At 33.3% G+C, this 18,680-nt stretch overlaps 2 protein-coding genes and 1 long non-coding RNA gene across 4 annotated transcripts; 1 reads left to right on the top strand and 2 right to left on the bottom strand.

Annotated features, from left to right (window-relative positions):
• Positions 1–1,267: 1,267 nt before the first annotated feature.
• LOC145732129 (exoglucanase B-like) lies at positions 1,268–6,040 on the bottom strand. Its single transcript, XM_081984208.1, has 11 exons — positions 5,829–6,040; positions 5,650–5,769; positions 5,400–5,553; positions 5,218–5,346; positions 4,969–5,163; positions 4,616–4,818; positions 2,997–3,150; positions 2,821–2,938; positions 2,607–2,764; positions 1,909–2,085; positions 1,268–1,552 (listed from the first exon to the last, which is right to left on the bottom strand). The coding sequence occupies exons 1-11, from the start codon at positions 6,038–6,040 to the stop codon at positions 1,325–1,327; spliced, it is 1,848 nt and encodes a 615-aa protein (XP_081840334.1). The 3' UTR covers positions 1,268–1,324.
• Positions 6,041–6,394: 354 nt separating this feature from the next.
• Positions 6,395–7,549, top strand: LOC145732196 (uncharacterized). Its single transcript, XR_014178961.1, has 2 exons — positions 6,395–6,886; positions 6,947–7,549. It is a non-coding gene; the product is annotated as an uncharacterized LOC145732196 (long non-coding RNA).
• On the bottom strand, positions 7,423–18,285 carry LOC145732150 (dual specificity mitogen-activated protein kinase kinase 4-like). Of its 2 annotated transcripts, XM_081984242.1 has the most exons (8): positions 17,935–18,285; positions 15,429–15,576; positions 15,299–15,328; positions 13,106–13,215; positions 12,515–12,910; positions 12,186–12,277; positions 11,739–12,131; positions 7,423–8,669 (listed from the first exon to the last, which is right to left on the bottom strand). In XM_081984242.1, the coding sequence occupies exons 1-7, from the start codon at positions 17,948–17,950 to the stop codon at positions 11,745–11,747; spliced, it is 1,179 nt and encodes a 392-aa protein (XP_081840368.1). In that variant the 5' UTR covers positions 17,951–18,285; the 3' UTR covers positions 7,423–8,669; positions 11,739–11,744. The 2 variants fall into 2 exon arrangements, with proteins under 2 accessions (XP_081840368.1, XP_081840378.1); XM_081984252.1 differs by lacking the exon at positions 15,299–15,328.
• Between the last annotated feature and the right edge of the window lie 395 nt (positions 18,286–18,680).

Genomic DNA, 18,680 nt, shown 5'->3' with positions numbered 1-18,680 from the left:
TCTACATATCGTGGTAATTGTCCTTCCGAGTTCTTCATTTCTTGTTCCTGGTTACGCCAGTTCTGTGGGGTCGGTAAACGAGATTGCTGTCTGCAATTCCAGTGGAAATGTCCTTGACATCCACAATGATAACACGTAATGTTTCTTTCATAGCAGAGGAGTACCGGTGATTTGTTCTGATGTTCTGGTTAAGACGATGAGAAAGTTCATTTAACTTCTTTACAATTAACTCCATAACAGCTACACCTCCCGTTTGGTACTGATCTTCCGGAAATTTGGCGTCTTGCCACTATCTTTTTTATGGGAGACGTTCTTTGCAACTTCGAACTCCAGACTGTTAACTAAGGCATCCGTCAAGTTGTTAAAACGGACAAGGCGAAGCGCCAGTTGTAGATCTGCGCCTCTGACACCATCATTGAAGGTTTGCACAGCAATCTGGTTCAGACACTCTTCGGGTGCTTATGGATATGCCAGTCGAGTTAGCCTTCCAACTTCAGTCTCAAATTCTTGTAGGGTTTCTGATGGTAGTTGCAATCTACTTTTCAGTTGGCTTTGGTACACCGGCGTCAAGTGTTTGGTCCCATACCTTAGTTCCAGCGCATTTGTTTTGGAGTAGTAGTCTCCTTGTAAGTATTTCCCACAGTATTTTATCCCACGAAGATTCCCCGTCAAACTTTGGCACCTTATAATGTTTCAGTATCGCATTCGGTTGAACTTTTGCCGGATATATTTCGACTGGTTTCTTCGGTTCTTCGCGAATACTCATGATTTCCTTTCGTAAAGTTGCGATCTCTTCCTCCAAATTGAGTCTCCATTTGATCAAATTAGTGCTAAATTTAGATTGTACGGTTTCGACTTCATGGCCCATTTTTTCCACTTTGTGATCCACCTCTTCGACTTTATTGTCTACCATCTTCAGTTGTTGATCGATATAGGATTGTAGCTTTGTTCGATTTTTCTTCAAAGCTTGCAGAATAGCTTGTTGTTCTTTCTGTTTGCGTTCTTCCTCCTCTTGTATTTCTTTCTGTCGATGTTCTTTTTCGGCATCCATTTTTTGTAGTATTGTCGCCGTAAATTTGGCCAGTTGTTCCTCCATTTTTGCCGTTTGTTGCCTTGTATTCACCATTCACGTACAGCACAATTCTTCACTCACTTATCCCACTTCTCAATAAACTTTATTTACGAATTACACAACAATTTATAACACTAGAAATCACTTTAAAATTAATGGTTATGATTAAGACATTTTGCCGGAAATAAAACAATGTTCTTTAAATTGACTGACAAAATTTATTAAAAGCAAACAAGTTTAAAATTCAAAACATTAATCAAACAAAAGACCATAGGCTCCTAGAGCCAGAGCCATATCAGCCTGTTCCCAGAAACGATGGTAGCTGATCTTCGGAGGAGATCCGCCGTTGAGGTAAGCTTCTAATTGAGGCCAGTTCACGTCTTTTTTATACCAAGAGCGAATGTCCAAGAAAGTTGAGGTGGAGTTAATTAGGTCTCCGTCAGGGTAGACTCCAGTCCAGCCAGATATCGGAATGTACACCTAAATCAGAGTACTTTAACGTTAACTGTTTTGTTAAGTATGTCTTTTATTGAAAAAAGCCAACATAGTAAGAATGCAAAGAAAATTAATTATTAACTGAAAAAATGATATAAAATTGTGCGGAATATAGTAAAAATAGAAGTTTAACATGTTATTTCAAAATCTTGACCTTACACCGTACTACTGGAGAACTGCAAGAACCTTTATATGTCTTTAAAGAACAAAAAGAAACGTTTTACTTCTTCAAAGTGCTATTATAGGTATACATAACATTTGTGTTCAAAATTTCCTTCTTTCTGGGCATTAATTAAATAAATTTCTGTATATGACTTTTATTTAAGATAAAAGGAAGTTACCTTGGTTGTTACTTTCGAAAGACTGCTTACAGTACTTTCAGTAGAAAGACCAATAGAATCTCTATAGTTGTTCCAGATAGCATCAAGCAAGTTCTTGGCGAAATCTTTTACTGCAGAATCACCAGATTTGGCAGCATAGTAGGCTGCAGTTCTGGCAATAGAACTTCCAATTCCAATCTAAACATTTATTATTGATTACAATTCGGATTATAGAATATACTTCTATGACCTTTAGTATTGATATTGATGTTATAATTATAGTTTATTCACAAAATTACTTAGAATAAGCTTACAGTAAAATCATGTCAATCAGTCAGGGGTCTCTCAAAAAGAATTGCCACAAGTTTTTCAGACATAGTTATCACTACAAAATGATAGTATTATTTATAATCCTGAACAATTTGTTGGTTGTAGTTGTTGCTTTAATAAGTTTACAAAAGAGTTATTCTTCTCCATATTGTGACATCTTGACGAAATCTAAGATTACGAGTCAAATGGGATTTATCACTGGATTCAGTTATTTCATCAAGCTGAATAGCAAATAATTTTCCAATTAGTCAAGGTTCAAAGTCTACTGCCTCCTAGTTTGAGAACTGCTAGGGTAAAAGAGGGCGATACAAATAGAGTGGAAGGAGAAAGTTGTATTAAACCTTTGATAATGACATAATGGACTTTCAGAAAATACAATTAACACTTACCATACTTCCGGAATTGACTAAAGTAGCAGCGGCATCACTAGGAGTACTGCCAGTCCAAGACAATGTAATTGGAATGCTAAAACTGGAAGATGTAATAGTGGTGTGACTGATCACCCAGTTCAACCACTTTTCCACAATAGATTTGGCAGTTTCGTCACCTGAATTTACAATATTTTACCCACAAAAGATCAATTTCAGTATTTTAGTTACTAACCAGTCAAATAATAATACTGTGCCAAACGGTCAACAGTCCAAGACTGCATTCCAAACCAATCGCTCGCACCTTCGTATCCAGGTTGAGTTTCGTACCACATTCCGTGGAAAGTATTAGACTGGAAAATACAATAACACATTTTGTTTGTGTTCTCAAATTATGTTTTTACGTCGTACCTGCACTTCTGCTGGGGGTTCTTCGTAAGCGCTGTTCCAAGAGTTGGTGACACCACCACCTAACAATCCGTCGCTGGTTTGCAACCAGGAGTAAAGTTCCAGTTGTCTCTCTAGAGCGTTAGACCAGTCTTCGATAGCAGAAGCGCTAGTTGGTCTGGAATAAAAGATAGCTCGTAGAAGGAAGGCAATAAATATTTCTATTAAGATTTTAGCAGCGGTTTTGAATTTGCCAACTGCTTCGTAGTTCTTCCTGATTGCGACATACGTTGGCGGAAGATCTTGTTTGTCACTAGAGTAAACTTTATAGATCAAATATTAGGTAATTACCATGTATTCTATTGAGCTGCTATCAGTAACACAGCACTAATCATAAAAGTTAGATACTGCACGCTGTTTCTCTTGCAGGCTGTCTGTTTTTTACAGTTTTGTTTTCGTTTATCAAGTTCTAGAAAACACAAGCAAAACAGAAACTAAACTGTCCGTTTAGTGGAAAACCGCATTGCAATCACAAACAAACTTTAGGTCAACTATTATATTTGTTTTTGGTGGTACTTGTTCATGATCTTGATGAAGAACAGATTTCCTCAGTAAATGGCGACCCTGCGTTTGCAAGCCCTGAACCTCTGAACCCTACACCCTCTATCCTATCCAAACCAGTTACTCCTTCCTACATGAAAACCAGGGGATGATTACAACTAGTAACTTCCCAAGACAATCTCATGGATCTTATTATATGTATATAGGGTGAGTCAAAGTTAAACGGCCAAACCTATACCATGCCTAGAGAATTGGATTTTAAGCAGAAAGTTGTAATAAAGTTGTGTTTGAAAAAGCGTTGTTACCGAGATACAGCATGATAAAGTTTCAAATTTTTTAAAGGTTTTATTACATAACTTTATTCATTCTTGACATAGCAAGATTAATTTTTCTACATACACTACTCTTTAGGATCTTCACAATTACAGTGTACACGTTTTAGTGAAAATGTACAGGGTATAAAAAATAGTAAAATTGTTCATTGAGAACAGACAATTACGTTCATCGTATTTCTGCTATACAATTCCATTTAAATTTTTAGAGTTTTTGGACATTTTTTATTTTAGTGATATTGAAACGCCCTCTAACGGTGGATTTAGCTGCTAAAAATTATTTCAGCATTTTCTCGTAGCTATATTTACTAGACAGATTTTCTCCAAAAAGGAGGTTTTTAAAAAAGTAGCGTTCAGACACGGATCACTAGAAGGAAGAACAGTAATATGGAAAAACTGGTTGTGCACCAGGGAAAGCTGGAGGGAAAAGGACTTTGAGGACGCGCCCCAAGACGATGGATCGATCAAGTTAAGAAGTTCACCAAAACGCCGTTTAAAAAAAATCAGGAATGCTTCAGACAGCGATAAATGGAGGAAGATTGCCCAAACCACAACTTAAATGGCAACCATCAGATCACGACACTTCAATCATGAAGTATACCACTAAAGAGACACAGATATGATATTTGTATATGGGAAGAATCTAAACTGGTAGTTTTAATAAAGCTGGACAAAAAACTGTCCTGACCCTATAGAAAAAGAATAAGACACAAAGCCGGTAATGAAGCAAAACAAAAGTAACTAACTCACTTCAAATTGGGATCAGTGATTACTCCAAAAGCAGCAACCGGATTCTGATATCCAATGTGAGCCTCTGAACTGCACATCCTCCAGGCGTAACCTCCGGAAGTATCAATTGCACCACCCCAGCCGATGTACCAAGAGATCAAATAGTGAGCACTTTCCTTACCGGTACCTGCTGCGCAAGCTTCGCCTCCTATACAGTTTCCGATCTAAAAGTGAAAAAAAAAAAACATACAGTGACAATAAACTAAATAAGTAACTTTTAAATCAATTATAACCCAGCCTGCGCTCCTCTAAATCTCTTTTTCTAGGAACTAACTTTAACAATTTTGAACGCTAATCAATATAGCATTGTTTACCTGTTTAAAATGCTTGTCAAAGAAAGCATATCTAAGATAGTCAGCAAGTTGAGCGGCTTTAGACAAAGTTGAAGAAATTTCACCCAATTTTCCTTTTTCAGTTGCCCATTGAGACGCCCAGTACGCTGCCATAACAGACCTGGCATCAGCATCAGGAGCACAACTGTATCCGTAATTCGGTACTGAGGCATACCACTAACCAAATTCTTTTGTTAGTTTGTAACGGATAAATTAGCTAAACGTATTTACAGAGAATCCATTAGTTCCTCCGTATTTAAAGCTATCGCATGTAGGGTAAGTGATACCAGACCAAACCGTACCAGCACCGTTGTTAACGAAAGAAGGACCGGATGCTGTGGGACCTAACTCGCATTCACCCTGTAAAATTAGTGTATTGAAGTTAACTTCAAGAGAGTTTTCAAAGTTTTAACCTGGATATTTCCAAAACCGTAAATATTGTCAACGTCTAGAAGCCAGTGCATAACTCGCAATTTGTTGTCTCCATAGCTAGATTTTAGTTCGGCTCCAATAGGATCAATTCCAGATACTATACCTGAGGACTCTCCGCCAGCTTCAGGGTTGTATCTTAAATAAATCAAAAATAACGTTTATCGTATTTAAAACATGACCCTTATGCTTAAATTTTAATTACATTCCTTCAGATAAAGCCAAAACACTTACTTGTCGGCATTATACTGTGTCTCTGGTACATAATATCCCTCGATTACTTCCCACGCTTCGTTAAATGCGGCAAATTCTCCTGATATTGCTCCATACATAGCTTTGAGCCACAAATTATAACTGTAAAATTATACTATACTATCAGAAACCTGCCAAACTAAAGATGAAACAAAATATACCTTTGAGCTTCAGAGTCAGTTTCGTGTCCATAATCCACACTTTCGATCATCATTGTTTCAACAGTGTGATATGGAACGCCTTCTTTCGAAAAATAGTCACTTTCTGTATTCACTATGGTGTTATAGAGCTCGAGAAAACGCTCGGTGTATTCTCCGCCTTGGGCGGAAAACACCACAGCCATTAGAATGGCCGTTGCCAGGAAGCCAGTCATGACTTATTAGTTCTTTCTAGACTTAAAGAAATACTTTTTTAAACTTTCTGGATATTTCTATTTAAAGTTTGTCTTACCTGTACAGAAGCAATTCAACCAAATCACATAAGTATTTACTAGATCCTTTTATAACGAGTTAGAATTCAAGTAGTTTATTTATCACTTTAAATATTTTATAAGTACTGATAAAAATGTAATTTTAAGCAGCTATTAATAATTGACAAACACGCAATTATAATAATATTTCATAGCAAACATAGTAACAGAAAATGTGGGCCGATTTCTTATTCCGTAGATTTAATTAATAGTGTCAATGTTTGATTTCCCACCGTTTCTTGAATTTGAATTTTGAGAATAGTATAATATTCAACGATTATTTTTAATGATGTCTATTACTTATGAAGATGAAGTTGTTGTACTTAATAGGGGTTTGTAATTAATAGCAAATTCACAAAAAAACAATATTTAGTAATAATAAAAGTACGTAAAAATGATGTCACACAAAAACGGCTCTTACGTCAAGAAGTTACGTTAAGCAAAAAAGATTATATTGGTTAATTGGGGACTATTTCAAATTTTAACTTTTTTGCATGCGCTTATTTCCCACCCTGTATAATACAGTTATAGTGCATTAAACTCAAGTTGTTTCCATCAGCTAAAAGCTAATAAGTCCAGCTCAATGATCATCAAAAGCTGTTGTTTCCTTTCGAAATGGCGAGATATTAAAAATTAGCCAAAAATATCACTGTTCCGGTTGAGGATGCGCGCAGGATTTACTATAGAAAACCTACTTACACCTATGATAGATAAGATCTTAAAAAAGTTAGTCCTCCCTACGTTTAAAATGTAAGTAATACTTATCATATTCTATCTGAAAACTTTTCTTAGTTTAATGGCTTTTCTTAGAATTTCCTTTAAATAAATGTTTTCTGGTGTGGACTTAGTGGAACTTGTGCACTGAGACACCATTTAGTATTGGCAAACCAATTTCCCATCAATAATAATTGAGAAGCAAGCAACGGACAGAACAGACAACACAAGCGCTAAACGCGGCCGAACTGGAAGATGCCTCGTGACGTCACACAGCACTTAGACCGAAATTGGTCCTTATGGCGCGCTGGTTTTGCGTTTTAAACTTCAACTGCTGATAGATTTGTTGTCTTGTCACCAATAGGAAAAACTTTGCAGAACCACTAATAGCCATTATACATGCGAGTAGAATGCTATACCTACTGTTTCTTATATTTTTGGATAAGGATGTTTGTGTAAATTTACAGAAAAAGTGTAATTTTTCCCGAAAATAATTTTCCGGGCTGTCATGGCAGCTTTACGCTTTCGTAGTTTTTAAAGCAAATAGGAAATTGAAAACCAGATGACACAAATGTGTAATAAAACTGTATATTACTGGAATATTGTACATAATAAGTGAATAAAGTTCCCTACAATATATTTATAGGTACATATTTCAAGGACATTTTACGGACATTGCATAAAAAACGACATAGTAAATCATTACTGTTACTACACTATTTAAAACCGTATTGCAACATTTCAAACTGATCCACCAACGTGCAATCATATACATAATATTACTATACCAAAAGTATTTAGGTTTAAAAATTAGCACCAATAAAACAATTATTTTAATTTATAGAACAAATAGTGCAATAAAAGGCATTATAAGCGCTAAAACTCGAAGGTAAACTAGACCTTCACATTATGTACAATTAATTATAAATTTAATAGTACTCTACAAAATATACATAATCTATATGTTTAGGTACACTTATTTAATCTAGCAATTAAATAAATAAATACAAGTCTATCACAATTAAATATGACATACAAAAACACGTAGTCAACAATGGCAATTAAATGTTTGACCTACATCATACCGCAAAACAGAATTTGTAGTTTGCAGCTTAAACCAGTTAAACAAATTGACAGTGAATGATGAAAATTGGCATTTATGATAAATGATCAGAATATGAGTCAATTTATTGAATGCTTATAACATACTAAGTTGACATTTCGCCCTACAAAGGCAATAACAAGGAGCAGAATCAGGAAAAGCCTAACAGGATTGTTGTGATTGTCGCAAAAGTTCATATAACTTTAAAAAAAAGTATTTTTTAGTACAATTTGCCTCGATTACTAGTAGTTTTCAGAGCGAAATGACTACTGTTACATTTTCAACAATACAATATTAACAGGTATTACCAAAAAGTCAACATTTACTATTATTATGTGTAATACACTTAGAGGCTACCGTTTGCGTAACAATATTTACAGAGCAAAACAAATAGTTTTGAAAAAAGTTTTTGGTTGTGGCGTGAAGAGTTTTCCATGGCTTAAAACTATTTAATTTTAAACCACTTCACATTTAAGTACGTGTTCAATAATGTCCCTCAAAATCATTGTTATGATTATTTTTTACCTCGCGGTTAAGCGCTTTTCAATTTTCCCATACATTGGAAAATTACTTTTTGAGGGAACACTCGTTAAAAATAAACACTAATACAACCGTCCTATTCAAGTGGTATTATTGCGTCAAGTAAAAGTATCCAAAACGGTATAAATTAGTCCCAGTGATCCGAGGTAAATAACAACCGCAGGAAGGACGAATAGTCTGAAATAAAATATCTAAATTTCAGTATGACGCTTTTCTTTACTGCTTTAAAAACAAAGTGAATAATATAACAAAATGGCAGGACAATTCTTCCACATGCTTATATTCCATATCAACCAAATACATAAATGACATAAACAATGGCCGCATTCATAAGAACAAATCGATTAGCAATAGAAATATCGGATTTTAAATTCGACGAACAAAATGACGTTTAAGTAATGCTTTTTCGATTAGTAATCGATTTATTTCAGAGCCTTTAGGTTCGGTTCAACAGTTATCGGTCTGATATAATTATTTAACCAATAACTTTAATTGGGTTTCTGAACTTGATTATGTCATTTTAGAGGTTGCAACACTGTCCAAGCCAACTGACACCTGTTAAAAACAGTTACATGACTCTAAAATGTAATTTAAATGTTGATCATTTGGTAAATTAAATTTAGACAGTTGTAAAAGCTGAAATTGTAAAATACACGATACGTAACGTTAATAATACAATTTTGAAGTTGCATCACTGTAAAAGTCAGTTGACACCTGTCAAAAACAGTCACGTGACCATAAAAATGTAATTTAAGTGTTTAATAATTACATGTGCCTATGCCGTTCTGTTCAATTCATCACTAGATTTTGAAATATACAGACAATGCCTCAAAATACTATCAGATGCCTTATAAATATTTCAAAATGCCTCGTAATGCCTTGTAATACCTTACAATGCTTCGTAATAATGGGAAAGTGCCTCATAATACCTCGATTTACTTCGGTGATCTACTCCTCGGGTTTACCGAACTTCTTAGTCTTAGGCCCAGTTGCACAATCACAAAAACTTGGTGGTTTTCAAGCCTATACCACACGACTTTGAAATCAGTATATTTATAATCTATTATCTCTGGTTATTTTATTTATGATCAGATTACACATTTCTAAAATGAGTAACTAAAAATCTCATCGTAAATCTTTGAAATATATCATATTTTCCCGATAATTATACGCCTTAATAACGGATTAATATAACAAAGCCAGTATTTTTTAAAAACGTGGCATATGTGTTTAAACAAAGTAAGTAGCAAGATAATTATTTCCCTCATTATTGAAAATGTAGGTGTAGAGATTATTCCCACGATATGTCTCAAATGTAGATAACTCGTAATACAAACATTTTTAATCGAGATTTATTGTTTTCAAACAAGTATTTGGTTTGTGCACTCCTATATGCAAATTCTATTGTTGAATCCAAGGTCATAGATGCAATTTTGTTTTAAAGCAGATAACGCTTTTGTTTAAAATGTTTGATATACGATCTTAGTCACAATTAATATTTTAATGTGATAAAAAGAAATATTTCCAGACATATTACTAAGGTTTGTAATGTAGTAATTGAAGTATTTTTTTTGGAATATCATAATCCACATTTGAGAAGATTTACTTAATTAACACTTAAAAAGTGACTTGAATTATATTTGTTACTTTTTCGCATTTCAGAAACACTTACAAAATTAATGTTTTAAAGTAGGTCTGTCTAAGGGTTGTTAGCAGCTTTGAGAACACATTGAATGAGATTCTTCATTTTCTAAACATCTTTTGTGGTACCGTATATCCTCGGTACACAAGTAATTTATATGGAATTTTTAAATTTTTAAAGTTGCATTTTATTGAATTCCAATTTGCACAACTTTGCTCTATTTTAGCCTCGCTTCAGGTAATAGAAATATCGTTGTAATACATTGTTAATATAATAATCGATAATTATACAAATCAGTTGTAAAATAGCTATTTATGTAACCAGTTACGAAAAGATCGATTTTGTGTAACGAATGAATGTTTGTAGGGCGAGCGCAGCGAGGTCCTACAATTTGAATGAGTTACACAATAAGACATTTTCGAAACGTGTTGCATACATAATTTTTTCTAATTTTGACCAAAAAGCGGTAAAAACCATCTTTTAAAGTGATTTAACACAAATATTCATTTTCATAGCACCTTGTTATGATGGATGTCGCCCATATGTTTCTACGGAAATGCATAAAAACAGGGAGTGATGAAATGAACTTTTCATACCCGTTACATAAAGTGATACTTTATGTAACTAGTTACATAAAGTAAAACGTTTTGTCACTCTAATCAGTTTTGAAAAGTGTCACTTTATATGCCAAAATTAGAAAAAAGTCTTTATAATTAAACTATCTAAATTTATTGTTTTCAAACTTGTCTCTTGAAAAACATGTCAACCTATGTTGTAATTGTGGGTTTCAAAACTCGTAAAAATTGAAAAGCGTTTCCAGAAATTATTTCTAAAACACGTTAGTTTGAAAACTTTGGCTCCTGTGACGGCAAAATTAAGCAACTTTTAATATACAGGGTGTCCCGCGAGGTAATGGACAAAATTTCACTATGTGTTCTTTAGGTAAATTTGAGTCAAAAATGTCCTATAAACATGGGTCCGCAAATACTTCCTTACCAAGATATGACAACCGCACGAAATCGCTGGAAAATATTTTCAAGTTCTAAAAATGACCACAAGAGGTGCCAACTGCCATCTTAAATTTGAAAATTGCATTTTCTATAAATTTTGCATAACAAATTACAAAGTTTTTGTTCACATCTTTAAAGAGAACCAATTTATCTAGCATTTTCGTAAAACAAAAACTTCAGTTGCTTCAAAAACTAAGTTGGTGGGGGGTGTTCAATTGTTTTTGTAATAACCTGCTTTAACTTCTTAAAGGTTTGACAAATTTTAACAAATATGGTATCGTTAAAAAGAGCATTCCTTGGGGAATAAGAATCAACCATAATATAGTTGAATCTTACTCCGCCAGGAGGCTAGTTTTGACACCATGACCCAAATTCCAAATTAATCAAAAAAATCAAACGGAATGATATGACTTTAAGGTAGGTAAGTTTGCCTAGATTGTCTTATTTTGACAAGAATTTTGTGGTTGTAAGCGTACAGTCCTTTCAGACACCCTGTATATTATAAAGTATTAGAATCCATTGTAAAATGTTAGTATTAATGATTACTGCCTTCTGACATTATATAAAAAGAAATCCTACTGACTATGTACTTACATTTGATCACTGCAAATTAGTAGTAAACGCACTAATCCCGTTGTTGGCCATCTCATCCATAATCTCAGTGACGTAAGCGGCAACGTCAACACGTTCTTGGGTGGCTCTCAGAATAAACGGATCTTGTAACAATTTGTTATACTTTGGCCTGGACATTTCCTCTTTAATCAGGCAAGTGTTCACAAAACTAACAAATTCGGCCGTAAACATATTGCCGTTAGTCGTCAATTGTGGCGGAGCTCCGTTTACAACTTCAGCGAGCTGATCAAACACGCTGGACCACTTTTTGTAAGGAAAATGTCCTGTTGCCACTTCCATCAAAGTGATACCCAAAGACCATACGTCACTCCGAACGTCGTAGCCTTTGGCTGTTTGAGGATCGATGCGTTCAGGCTGAAGTGAAACAGAAATGTCAGGTTTAATTTCAATGCCAATCAAGCCACTTACAGCCATATAGGGCCTGCAACCGGCGTCCTTAGTTTTGGCGATAGAGTCAACTAATTGCCCGGAAATTCCAAAATCACACAGTTTAATATTACCTAAAATAAATCCAAAATGCGCGTAAGTAACATCCATTAGGGATTATCAATAATTCGAAAACTAAAAATAGAATTTTATAGCTTGCGTGGTAATTTTGCAAATTAGATTCGACTACAGTTTGCACCAGCTACTTAATTACATAATGAGTAATACTGATAAAACACACCATTACCAATTAACCAACAAACAATAAAATTCCCCGCAAAATTATTATACAAACACACAAAAAACTGTACCTTTCTTATCTAACAAGATATTGCTCGGTTTGACGTCTCGATGAATGATCTTTAACTCTTCCTTCAGATAGTTTAACGCTTTAACGGTAGCCAAAGCAATTTTACCCAAAACTGGTTCAGGTATTCTCTGCTCTAAACGCTCGTATATGAATTTGTAAAATTTGTCTAAGGACGTGTCCATCAGTTCCATGCAAATCCAGCAGTCGCCCTCTTTAAACAACGCTCCGTAAAACTGTACAATGTAGTTGCAGGCGTTACTTTTCATGACAACGTCCAAGTCCATCAAAAGTTGTTTCTGTTCTTTTTCATCTACAGTTGATCTGATTCGCTTTACTGCGATTGTAGTGTTGGACTTACGATGTACCATTTTGTTTACTGTACCAAAACCTCCTCTGCCTTTGAAAAGCATCAATTTAATTATAATATAGAAATTGTTTTAAAGAAAACAAATACACGAGGAACTAACTAGTTGAGGTTTCATTTTGATTATTAAGGAAATTCATTTAGCCAAAACAACACAAATAGCCGTGTACTTGTTTCTTTTGAAGACAACTACTAATAAGCTGTTTTCAGAATTTCTAGTTTACTAACCTATTTCTCCTAAATCTTTTAGATCATCGGAAGTAAAATCATAACTAGTGCCGCCGATTTGCAATTTGCCTGTAGAGTTCATTGAATGGCAAATTTTAAGCTTTGGTTCTCTGCAAAAGAAATAGGAGTTTGCAGCTCAAAAACAGATGTTTATGTCATTCTTACTACATGCAAAGTAAATTAATTTGTATACTTTAATAATAAGCAACAGTATAAAGTAGTACAATAATCAAATAATTAAAATGACTATCGGAAAGCAATTAAAAATCTGTTTAAAACGCTGAATAATTTACAACACATTACAAGATAGTGGTGTATTTAAAATCAGTAAATCATATATATTGTCTAGGAGGTTATGCCAACCCTCAAATATTACATATTAAAGTGGTCATATACCTTGAGCTAATCTACTACTTAAAATTAATAAATGTATTGGAAATTGCAGACCCAGATACATAAGCAAAGTTTAACATTATCGACATAATATGTCTTTTTACGGTAATTTTTTTCTCAATTAGCAGGTCGTCTAACGATTTGTGCAAAGTGCAAGGAAATAGTCCGTTTTTCGGAAGTCATGCGAGAACGGGAAAAGCCATTTCAGACGTATAATGAACGATACTTTTTATTATCAGACTCTAAAAAAGGTTTATATCAACGTGGTCTCGCATTTGCTATTTACTTTTTGAATAAATAATTTATATTCTCGACATAGCATATATTATGTCATAACTGGGAAAGCAATAATTTCAATTAAAATTTAGTTTTTTTGAAGTGGCCAATAGAGCGCGACCATTACTTAACGTTTGGGCACTTTACGTGTTAAACATGTTATTAAGTTAAAACTTTGACATTGATAGTGACAAGATAGTTATTGTTGTTATAAAATGCATGCAGGCAGTGGTCATATTATGACATATTATGGAAAGCGCAGTGGAAAAATGTCAATGTGTTTTAACTGATTTTAGCTGCAGCTTAAGCTTATATTGTAGCATAAAAATGCATTCCATATTGGATGGTAATTTGACACACAGACTCTTTAACAAATGGTTTTTATGCAAGAAATAACACGTATTTGTCAGTGCACGAAAAAACCCACCACCTAAAAACCGAAAATGGCCACTTTCCAACGTCCTGACGAAAAAGGTACATTTTCTCAACCATGAATCGAGAAATAGATAGTTTTCAGAGTAGTATAATAAAAATACCATATCAAGCTAAGTTCTGCAATAAAAAGTCAACGACTGCTTAAACATGTCAAGCTACTTGTCTTGATGAATCCCTATTAACCGTACTTTCTGTCACAGTGCTCCAAGCAAATCACGTGTCACGCATGTGACAAAAACCTGTGATTTTGTCACCCATAAGGCATATTATTCATTTTTTCTTAATGACAACTATCACATTCTTATGTGACAACAAGCAATAAACAGCATTAGAAAATCTAAATTTATTCTCATTCTGTACAGTATTGAAACGCCAGACATTGACAGGTTGACGGTCATAGCAAGCCTTTGTGTTGAGATCACAGTCACAGTGAAATAGCCAAATGTGTAAAACTGTTATACATGACAGCTTGGTATAGTGACCAAATCACAGGTTATGAAATCACAATCATCCCAGTATAACTACCTCTTTTATTGAAAATCAGAAAACAGCAAGATGGGAAAAATGTTTATGCAAGTGATCTAGTACAGTCAAATGTTTCAAAACCAAAAAGAAGAAGACAATAAAATCGACATAAAACTGTTAATTTTGTTAATGTAACTTAAAATTCAGTTTTTTTGTAATATAAATAATCCATAAATTATATTAGAGCTTCCACTTTGGACCTATATTTTGGTTAACGTAACTTCACCCGGTATAGATATCCCCGAAAATAATATCAATAAATAATAAAAAAAATAACTAAAGCTAAAGAGAAAAAACAAATTAAAACAACGCCCTACTAAAGAAAATTGTAGAATGTACTCCAAAACATTAAGATCACACAGTGTAAAATATGTATTATCCAATTCTTAACATTCAATTAAAAAATAACCAAAATCTATTAAACAAAAACAAATAACCAGTATGTAGTAGAGTACTTATATAGTGATTGAATTAAAATTACTAAAAGTTAAAATAATAAAATCTCAGGCTTATGAAAAAAGTCACACAAAAACACAAAAGTCAAACAACAAAAATATCTTTTACCTTATACGGCTTCTATCAACTTGTCGAGTACTGTAAAAATTAATGAGAAAAAATTGCTTTAACCTTTGACACACACTAACATTGAATGATTTTATGATTAAATTTAATCAGATAATTGAATAAAACTTACGGAGTTTTCGTAATTGTTGGATCCTTTGGTTTTGGTGCAAGTGGCAAGCTCATTTTTGTTCTGACAGATGAAGACGCTTGTCCTGGTGAACATCCAACAGAACGGACTGGAAAGTCCATTTTGAGAAGAGTTGTTGGTTTTTTGATACCTGCAAAAAATAGTTCCTTAGAAAAATACATTTTCACACATATCACATATTTGACATACTATAATCGTTATTCATGAAGGTAGTACGTTTTAATTTTAGTTATTAAATGTAGAAGAGCCAATACTAAAAACTTAGCAATACAATTTACTTTAATTCAAAGGTTCAAAATTAACATTAAAGTTACCCTAAGATTCATATTTTTTCTTTCGAAATGTACTGCTATAATTCAATATTTATTGTTTTTTTTTGCCACCATCATCAATTTTTACATTAGCATTTGCAACCATAATGGTCAAGAAAGCTCAAAATGCCAAACTCATCAGTAAATGTGATTTACTCTCTGTAGAAGGCATTTTTTTTGTATTGCCGATTAAACACTTTCTGTTTGTCAAGTTCCGCGTTAAACTTTTTTTGAAAATAACTTCTGTTATTTCCGCTAAAGTACTAAAAAAATCACTACAAAAATGTGAATACTATTGAGTTTTGATTGCTCATTGTAATAACTGCCCAGGTGCCCCATAACCCTAAATATTAATTAAACTCCTACTATAACCCCCAGGTTGATTTTAAAGGGGAAAAAGAAAACATTAAGTTCTTGCCACAGTAATTTTAATCTGGTTGACCTTTAAAAACAAATTGGGATAATTCTCAAACCTTGCAAATTCAATGTATATTATTTAATGGTCTTTAGTATTTAAGATTCAATACAACAGGGATCACCAAAGAATAGAACCAAAGAAGTTTTATAGAAAAGTGACTTTCTTTTGTGATCCAATTACCATTCAAAATTTGTATAATAAAAAACTCATCTAAACATAACTGGTAACACACACAACTTAAAATATCTCCAACAATGAGATGACATATCAGCCCCATTTGTTTGTTGTTGACGTAACAGATTATGCTTTATGCAAAGGTTGAAGCCTCAAATGCTCCCTCAAATCAAACTAAATGTTTGTACCTATTAAGTCAATAAATTAATCTGCGGCCTAGTTTAGAAACCAACTTGAAAGCTTGCTTCTAAACAAGGCGGATTAACTTCAAAAGTTTGAAAAGTAACTTTGGTGTGGCTTAAAGCTCTGTAAATCCAATAAATTATACAGCATCTCTGTAAAATGTGTGGAAAAAATGGTACCACAAACTTTTGTAACTTGGCCATACACAAAGTTGTATTTTTTAACCTTTGTTGGGTAAAACAGACTGGAGAAGTAAAAATTTGTATTCAAACTAAAATAATATAATATTAAATAGTCAAAAGTTAAATAGATATTATAAAGGGTGTTTCTAAATAAGTATCGCAACGTAATATTGTAGATTTCTCATTAAAAAATAACACTTTCTTTCTAAGAGGAGTAGAAGTCAATTGTCTCTCAGTGAAGTTGTATGAGTACGAAAGGTAAAAACTTTCTTTCTGTTCCATTTTGTCTCCACTTAATTTTTGACAAACAGGATGTCAAACAATAATAGTTAGTTTTGTAGCAATATCCTAGGAATGGTTGGAACTACAAAACCATGAGCTTTTGTAGGCATATTAACACTATTAATGGCTTAATAGTTACATTTTCACACTCTACTTGAAATTATTAGGTAAATGTGTTAGTGGTGGGGAGTGGTAGGAAATAGCTTTACATGTCATGCCAAGCTTTATTATTAGAGCAAAAAAAGTACTTTTTGCACTTAATACATAAATAACTAATTCCTACGTTAAAAATATGAAAATGTATACCTGTAAGGGAATAGTTTTTGTGTTTTATGTAATTTCTTTATGTCTTATCTTTATGTTTGCTGTGTGAAAAGGATATTCAGCAGAATAACCACAAAAGACTTCAAAAACATCAAAAAAAATCAAAAGATATCAAAAGTTGTGGTTGTGGTTTACAAATTAATGAATGTTTTTTGGTTCGCTTTGCCTGGTTAAATAACTGTAAACTTATCCATAAACAGATAAATTTCCTGTAATATTTACCTCAAAATTTACATAATACACCACAAAGTTAATACCTATTGCATCTCCAAACTGGCTTTTTGTTTTAACAATCATGTAAGTATTCTAACTATTCTAGGATATGACTATCTGCGAGTTTTTTCTGTTCAGTGAAAACTGAAAAGTAACATTTTTGTACTTATAGGGTTTTTGAAATATGTGAATCGAATGTCTTTTCTAATAGTAGGTAAATTGAGTGGTAAATAAACTGCAGCTTAATTGCAGAAATAATCAACTCTAATCAAACCTTATCAGTGCTTTTTAGTGAATTATTAATTTATATTATTAATATCAAAACTACTCCTGGTAGAAATTCTTAAAGCAGGAATAACTACAACCAAAAAGGAAGCACAACATACAAACAAAATAAATACCTGGATTTTCTGCCATTTCCACTTGCTACCACTTTTCAAACTGTTCGCAGTACTATATTTACACCTTGCTTTTATGTTCTACAATCAGGAAATTCCAGGAAACTGGAACGTTCCTAAACATTTTATTTTAAAACACAATCAAAAGTGCAAATGAATCACACAGTGATTAAGGATGAGCTGGTACAGATAAAGAAGCTGGGGAAAAAACTGGAAAACAAAGCAAATGCCCTGAACTGTGGGATTTCAGTGAAAACAGCAAGATATTTAACAAAAACTGTTTAAAAAACCATTAAAAACACATACAGGATAAGGAACTGAGGAATTTTAGTGGATTGCGCTATTGCGCAAGCTGCAAATATGACATCATAAGTTGACACTGTTGACAGTTAAGTTGTTAAGTGACATTTTCTACAATGCATGTGTAATGAAGTTTCTGTAAAATTGGCAACTACCAATACACCCGATTCGACCATTTTAAACAGACTATTCGACCAGTTAAAAGAATTAGGATAATTGTTTAAAAACGGATAAATAAGATGGAAATAGATAGATAAAAATATATTTGTTCAGTTTAGTAACATCACTAAAAACTCTTGCAAGGGGTTCCGAGCTGTGACTGTATTTCACTCATTCTATCACATTTAAACTAAAAACCAATAAAACCAAGTCTAGTTTGCTAAATTAGCCTTAAAAAATAATAAAGTATAAAATATGTTTAATTGTAAAAATACAGTGTACAAATTAAG

This window comes from Ips typographus, linkage group LG1 (genome assembly GCF_016097725.1).
Source record: "Ips typographus isolate SLU linkage group LG1, UJ_Ityp_2.0, whole genome shotgun sequence".
NCBI lineage: Eukaryota > Metazoa > Arthropoda > Insecta > Coleoptera > Curculionidae > Ips > Ips typographus.
The sequence above is the reverse complement of the archived record's forward strand: the minus strand, read 5'-3'. Positions and strand labels throughout refer to the sequence as shown.

What these genes read in the sequence shown, in the direction of transcription:
- LOC145732129 (XM_081984208.1), bottom strand. Translation starts at nt 6,040, where the DNA reads ATGACTGGCTTCCTGGCAACGGCCATTCTAATGGCTGTGGTGTTTTCC. An exon ending in ACACAGTATAATGCCGACAA is followed by an intron (nt 5,554 to 5,649) that starts GTAAGTGTTTTG and finishes GATTTATTTAAG; the next exon opens with ATACAACCCTGAAGCTGGCG. An exon ending in ATCACTGATCCCAATTTGAA is followed by an intron (nt 3,151 to 4,615) that starts GTGAGTTAGTTA and finishes CTTTTATTCCAG; the next exon opens with ACCAACTAGCGCTTCTGCTA.
- LOC145732150 (XM_081984242.1), bottom strand. An exon ending in CCAACAATTACGAAAACTCC is followed by an intron (nt 15,329 to 15,428) that starts GTAAGTTTTATT and finishes TAATTTTTACAG; the next exon opens with TACTCGACAAGTTGATAGAA. An exon ending in GTTGCAGGCCCTATATGGCT is followed by an intron (nt 12,132 to 12,185) that starts GTAAGTGGCTTG and finishes GTTTCACTTCAG; the next exon opens with CCTGAACGCATCGATCCTCA.